The 7,067-nt window shown below is 41.0% G+C and overlaps 2 protein-coding genes across 3 annotated transcripts; one reads left to right on the top strand and one right to left on the bottom strand.

Annotated features, from left to right (window-relative positions):
- Positions 1–653: 653 nt before the first annotated feature.
- Positions 654–1,143, bottom strand: LOC149645968 (uncharacterized). Its single transcript, XM_089849658.1, has 3 exons — positions 1,036–1,143; positions 841–974; positions 654–777 (listed from the first exon to the last, which is right to left on the bottom strand). The coding sequence occupies exons 1-3, from the start codon at positions 1,118–1,120 to the stop codon at positions 724–726; spliced, it is 273 nt and encodes a 90-aa protein (XP_089705784.1). The 5' UTR covers positions 1,121–1,143; the 3' UTR covers positions 654–723.
- Positions 1,144–1,556: 413 nt separating this feature from the next.
- Positions 1,557–6,669, top strand: LOC149645967 (uncharacterized). 2 transcript variants are annotated; one of them, XR_016371820.1, is made up of 3 exons: positions 1,557–2,554; positions 2,619–2,692; positions 6,535–6,669. XR_016371820.1 is itself a non-coding variant. In XM_089849750.1 (2 exons), exons 1-2 carry the CDS (start codon positions 2,069–2,071, stop codon positions 2,631–2,633), a joined length of 501 nt encoding a protein of 166 aa, XP_089705876.1. In that variant the 5' UTR covers positions 1,557–2,068; the 3' UTR covers positions 2,634–3,037. The 2 variants fall into 2 exon arrangements, 1 of the variants encoding a protein (XP_089705876.1); XM_089849750.1 differs by lacking the exon at positions 6,535–6,669 and having other exon boundaries at positions 2,619–3,037.
- Positions 6,670–7,067: the final 398 nt, after the last annotated feature.

The raw sequence follows: 7,067 nt of genomic DNA, 5'->3' as shown, positions 1-7,067 counted from the left end.
TACTTGTAGGTACTTGTGGGTACTTGTAGGTACTTGTGGGTGCTTGTAGGTACTTGTGGGTACTTTTAGGTACTTGTGGGTACTTGTGGGTAATTGTGGGTGCTTGTGGGTGCTAATAGGTACTTGTGGGTGCTAATAGGTACTTGTGGTAGCTAATAGGTACTTGTGGGTACTTGTAGGTACTTGTGGGTACTTGTAGGTACTTTTGGGTACTTGTAGGTACTAGTAGTGATAGCTACCTAGATATGCAGACATCCAAGATGGCCGCCACCCCAAGATGGCCGCCACTACCCAACTCCAACCAAACTTCCAACCCTAGATTGGTTTCAAACCAAGGTTTTGAGACAAGTCCGGACTGGCCCGAGCTCTTACAGGCTATTTTCAAACCTCATGACGTCATCTTATTAACTCAAACCAAAACTTAAACTATATTCATCGCTGGCCTGCTAGTAATGGGCTCGATTTCGTAAAGAGTTAATGAACCCTTAACTATGAACCCGTAAACAAAGAAGAAAATGCGGCACAGCATATTGGGAGGGTTCCAATTGTAAATGATATTTAAATAGCTAGTACAATAAGCATATAATTATAAGTCTGAAAAGAAAATACAAATTTACAAATAAAAATTTTTAATAACATAAAGTATATACAATAACTAGCAAAAAGACATGTATAATAATAACAAAGATATTTACAAAAGAACCCACCCCCATTAAAAAATGACTAGACACCAGTCGAGCCAAACCCCCCACTCCCACGAAGCGTTGGGGTTAGATTCTAGAAACAATATATAAAACGTGTTACACGCTGAATCCTAAATTAAAAACTAAAGTTATTTACCGCTGCTTCCAACGGCCTTAACAATAGCACCGGTGTAACTATTAATTGGGCAACTCTATCGCCCCGCCGGACAGTGTAGGGGGTTTCCCCTACGTTGGCTATGACCACTTTCAGGGGGCCCCGATAGTCGGCGTCTATTGTTATTCTTTAGAAATATTATACTGTTGGGCATTATAAAATAGGTAATAAACATACCTATAGTCCCTTCGGCGACAAACAGCCCTTGGACCGTTAAGCTACTACGGCCAACAATGCGACCGTAGCTGTTCGCCGGTAGCATAACGGCTAACCCGGTCGACAAGATTTTGACACCATGCGGTTCAATCATGGTATCTACTGGACAATATAAGTCCAGTCCGGCCGAGTGGGGAGTGGCACGACGAGGAGTTAGCGCTGCCGGATGAATTTTGACAAACGACAGGGCGGGTAATCGAGGAGCGGTAGAGAAAGACATCTTGGTTGGGATTGGTGTTTAAGTAACAGAAGTTAAACAACTGATAACTTTCACCTTGAAACACGGGGCTTATATAGTAAATTATGGAGGTTAATTCTAATAGTGTCTAGCTTTCAAGATTTTTAAGAAACTATTTTTTCGATAATAAGGAAAAAAGTTAATTAGGTATATATTCATAGAATGAGAAATCTCTCCAAGGTCTAGGTTTATTTTTTCTATATGCAAAACTTGTCTAGTCACGATTTAAATAATTAAAATAAGATCGTGTGATATTAAAAATTTATGCGCGAAGGTTAAGAAGGAGTTACCTTGACAGAAGGCCGAGGGGTTAGGTTTTTTTTTATGGGTCTGCAAAGTTTGTTTGAGCCTGTCTGGGCGTGATTTGAATAATATATTTTGAATAATATGTATAAGATTTCCTTATAGGCAAAATTTTTTGATGAAGGTTAAAAGTAATTATTTTGGAAGGAAGTAAAATTATTTTTAACATGATTTAAATATGAATAAACGTATATTAATATTAAACTATAGAGGTGTTTTTTATATGCGTATCTACGCTAATATCCTTCATAATCTCCAGTATCAACTCGTCAATAAAAAATGCATTTAAGGTTAAATTAACAAATCGCTTGTTGATACACTTAATAAAAGTAAAATAAGGTGGTTTTATAAAAAAAAACCATATCTGGGCCTGTATTCTAAAAAAATGGCCCTGAGATTTTGGTATAAAAGCTGGAGCATCGGCATTGTATTTTCACAATCTAACTTGCCACCATGAACAAGTATCAAGAATCGCAGTCTCTATCACAATCGCTCCTTAGTTCACCGCCGTCGTCGCAAGAAAATTTTCCAGCCCCTTCTACCAGCAGTGGAAAAAGAACCATCACCCAGTTCCTGAAGCCAGAACCCCTCGAAATACTGCTGGACTCGGACGACGAAAGCTTTGTGCAGGACGTCCTGCAGAAAAATATTGTCGGGTCCAGTGGTATTGAGGGCTCCTTTCGCGTTAGAAAGGAAGGGCAGTACTACGAAACTAAAGTCCCCCCACGCCAGGGGGATTACTTTATAGACGCGGCAGTCTATAAATTTTTCGATATTAGAAACTCCCAGCCTGATAAGGTCTGGGAGTGTAACCACAAAAGACTGAAAATAGTTTTAAAAAAAAACAACAAAGAAGGCGTTAAATTCCTTAACGCCTTTAAGAAGCTGGTGGAGACCGTCAAACAGGACGAGGAAGCTAAACAGCAGCCCCCCAGTAAAGTACGTATCTATTTAACAATAAATCTGCAAGCCAAGTCTTTTCTAATTGTTTTATTTCTGATAGAAATTTAAAAAATGAGCGACAGCAGTAGCAGCGACAGCGACTCGGAGGGTAGTGAGAGAGAAGAACACGCGCAGGTAAACCGGTACTACACAATTGAGCGGCAGCTAGACAAAACGAGTCGCAAATGGCACTGTAAACAAATCGATTTGCGTATAGCTTTTAAAAATTTGGATGACATTCCAACGCGAGATTTTTTTCGAATTTTTCGAAAAATTCTCGACGAAGTTATACGTAAATTAGTAACCGAGAATCCCGGGTATAATCGGGTTCGATTTGTTTTAAGCTCCCCCGGATTGACGACCCCCGTGAATATTAAATTTATAAAAATTGATAAATTCACCAGTAAGCGAATTATGCGCACCATCTATAGAGTAACGCAATCTAGTCGAGACTTTGTCTTTAATGGGGAAGATTTTCAGTTTGACATTATTTTTTTAAACCTCGACGCGAATATAGGGACTTATTATAAATCCATTAAAAATAGAACTTTGGTTAATTTGGATTATTTCGTAAAACAAAATAACCAATTTATTTTTATGGAGAATAATGATAACCTCTGTTTTGCTCGAAGTTTAGTTCTGGGTAAAGAGATGGCCGATCGCAATTTTTATCAACAAAATAAGCAAGGTCCGCCCTTTAACCAGGACAATTTTAACAAACTGAGGCGCAATAGCACTCTTCAAGGTAATATTGCGAAAATCTTGCACAGAAAAGCCGGAGTCCCCGAAGGTTTCGTTACTCTAGAAGATATTCAAAAATTTCAAAATTATTTAGCTCCCCATTATCGGATTGTGATAGTTGATGCTGCGAATAATTTTACCGTATTTTTTAAAGGACCCCAAGCTCCTAAATTTATCTATCTCTTAAAAATTGGCGACCATATCCACCCTGCAAAAACTTGGCACGGCATGATGGGGGGTTGTATCTCTTGCGATTTATGCTTAAAATCTTTTTACAAACGTGAATTGTTAAAAGAGCATAAATGCCCCGAGGATACAAAACCCTATATATGTTTTCGGTGTCAAGGAGAAGCTTTTCATTCGACCAGCGAGGACGTTTTAAAACGCTGTGACAAATGCCACCGCTACTTCTTTCCTGGCCCCTGCTACGAAACTCATTTACTTAATGGCACCTGCGCGAGTCAGAAACGATGTTTAGAGTGCGGGCGGCTGATGGGTGACGATCACGACTGCAATCCCGAATGCTCTCAGTGTAAAATAGTTCATCCGCCAGGTGAACATTTTGTTATGCCTTTGGAAACCAAAATGAAAGCCTCGCGGTTTATTTATTACGACATTGAGACTATTCTCAGAAATAATATCCACGTCCCCATTTTACTAGTTTGCGACGTGCAGACTGAGGCTGGCTTTGAAACCAAAATTTTTTACGGCGCCAATTGCGTCGAGCAATTTTTAAATTATTTATTTAGCGTAGAGCAGGTAGTTTTGACTGGACAAAAACGTAAAACGTACCGACCACGCTTTACTAACACTCAAGTCGTAGCTCATTACGCAAAAGCTTTTGATAACTTCTTAATTCTCAACGCTTTAATTCATAGACATGTCACCCCTGCCGTTATTTTTGACGGCAGTAAAATTCTTATGATTCATCTCGAGGGACCGCAAATTAGATTTCTCGATAGCTTTAATTACATTAGTCAGCCTCTGCGTAATTTCACCAGCATGTTTAACCTCGGCGATGTGGCGAAGGGATTTTTTCCATTTGATTTTCATACCGAAGAAAATCTAAATTACATTGGCGTCATCCCTGAAGCTTCGTACTTTAACGTAGCTCAAATGAAGGCCAATGATTATCGAGATTTTCAAACTTGGTACGCGTCAATGGAAGGATCTATTTACAACATCAAAGAGGAGCTTATTAAATATTGCATTCAAGATGTCCGAGTCCTGAGACAAGGCGTCGAAGCTTTTAGAAAAATTTACGTTGATCTAACAAAATTAGACCCTTTCTGCTTAAAAAATATCACTTTGGCGGGTGCTCTAACAACTATTTATCTTAACAATTACTATAAACCTTACAGCATGGGTATCGTTCCTTCTAATGGGTATAACGCAAAATTTAATCACAGTCAAATTAGCTTAAAATATCTCGCTTGGGTGGAGAAAACGGAAAATATAAAATTGCGAACGGCCTTAAGCTATGGCGGTGAATATCGCGTGGGTCGCTATTTAGTCGATGGCTATAGCGAAACTCCGCCCAAAATCTACGATTTCCACGGTTGTTACTTTCACGGTTGTCCATGTCAAAAACTTAATGTCTACAATACCCAACTCAAGGCCAGCAACAGATTTCTGTACGAGCGGACTTTAGATAGAGAGTTGTTTATTAAAGAGAATATGCCCGGCTACGAGTACACATCGATTTTTGAGTGTCAATTTGTTAAGCTTTTAAAAGAAAACGCCGAAGCTAAGGCCTTTTGCAAAAGTTTAACTTTTCGACCTCAAATATCAGCTCGTAGCGCTCTCTATGGGGGACGAACGGAAAATTTTGTTCTCAACTGCCACGTGCAAGGTGAGGAGAAAATTTTCTACAAGGATATTATTTCTTTGTACCCGAAAGTTTGTCGCGATTGTCCGTACCCTAGCGGCCATCCCATTATCTATAACAGAGATTTTGACAAATCGCCAGGGTGGTATTTTGGCGTTATGAGTTGTCGCCTGCTGGCCCCTCAAGATCTCCACATCCCCTTAATTCCCTTTCGCAGCGGTGGTAAATTAGCCTACGCCCTCTGTCGCACGTGTCTAGAATTGCGAGCGGAAATCTGCGATCACACTGTTAACGAACGGGCTTTCGAATCAGTCTGGCCAACGGTCGAAGTCTATGCCGCTATGGAGCATGGTTATAAACTCCTCGATATATTCGAGGTTTACCATTATCCAAAAACGGAATATTTCTTCGCCCAGTACATGACTGATTTTATCGCCTTGAAAGTGAAGAATTCCGGATTTCCCGCTCACGCGCAAACGCCTCTGCAAAAAGAGGCGTATATCGCCGATATAAACAAGAATGAAAAGCTCTCGCTGACGGTGGCGGATATTCAATCAAATCCTTCCCTGCGTAATATTGCTAAAATTAATTTAAATTCTCTTTGGGGTCGCATGGCATTAAATACGGGAAAGATTCGCAGCATCTTTATCAACAATTATTACGAATTGATACGATACGCGAGCGATTACACTCTGGAATTAGTCGACTTACGGCCAGTTACGGAGTCGATCGCTCTCTTATCGTACAAAGCCAAAAGCGATTACATTCTAGACTACAAACTGGGGTCGGCCATTGTGGGTAGCTTCGTCTCGTGCTACGGGCGACTCGAATTGAACAAGATGCTGCTTCAATTGGACCGCGCAGCTTTGTATTGTGACACCGACTCGATAATCTACCGCCATCTACCGGGAAAGTTTGACATTCCAACGGGCAATCATATTGGTTGCTGGGCGGACGAACTCGGCGGTGATTATATAACTTCCTTTTGTAGTACCGGTGCCAAAAGTTACTCGTTTCGCACTAGCAAAGGAAAAGAAGTCAAGAAAATTAAAGGGTTGACGTTAAATCGAGAAAATCTGGAAAAACTTGACTTTGAAACCTTTGAAAGTGTAGCGATGAATCCGGAAAAGGAAGTTACAGTCAATGTCCCTTTTAATTTTAAACGGGATAAATACAAGCTGCAGCTAGAGGCCGTTAAAATCACCAAAAGATTTCGCCAAACCTCGAATAAGAGATTGTTGAACGCCGATTTGACAACCAGTCGACCCTACGGTTTTAAAGAGTCAGCATCCGCTTCAACATCTCTCGCGCATGAATTACGAGGCTAGGCGAAGACATACTTTCGAGGGCTTGTGGGAATCTTGCGTTCCCATCGAAGCCCTGGCCAAAGACGGTTTCTATCTTGCAGATGTAGAAACACAGACGACGCGCTGCGCCTTTTGCGGCATCACCTTGTATCAGTGGCGTTGCACGGACAGTCCATCGAGGGAGCATCGCAAGCACAGTCCATCGTGCGCGATGGTTTCCAAAAAGCCGTGCAACAACAAACCACTGCGGCAAGGGTTTCCCGACTTCCCGACCAGCGAGGGCGCGGATGTTTGCGACCATCTGGTCCAGACACGCCCAACCACCACTAACGAAGAGCGGTCGGGAACCGAAAAAGTGCGCGTGCGCATCCATCCGTCGTGTTCGCTACAGTAGTGCGTGTTTACATCCTACCACCCTCCGAGTCGCGCGTCAACTTTAACCTCCTCAACGCCCAACGCTTCCGCCAGCGTTGTCTGGAATTAGAAGAGAAACTTTTTAAAAAAACAATTACTTCATAGGGGGAATTTTTTTTTTGGGTAAAAGGGTTTCGTTAATATTGTTTAAATATTTTCTAATTTGTGTTTATTAAGGGTCTTTGGTTTTTGGGCTAATTGTATTTTTGATTATATATAT

The sequence above is a fragment of the Phalangium opilio genome, unplaced genomic scaffold (assembly GCF_054372755.1).
Source record: "Phalangium opilio isolate 3A_F unplaced genomic scaffold, DU_Popi_V2 ptg000089l_1, whole genome shotgun sequence".
In the NCBI taxonomy this organism is placed as follows: domain Eukaryota; kingdom Metazoa; phylum Arthropoda; class Arachnida; order Opiliones; family Phalangiidae; genus Phalangium; species Phalangium opilio.
Note: the sequence above shows the minus strand (reverse complement) of the source record. Positions and strands in the feature narration are given on the sequence as shown.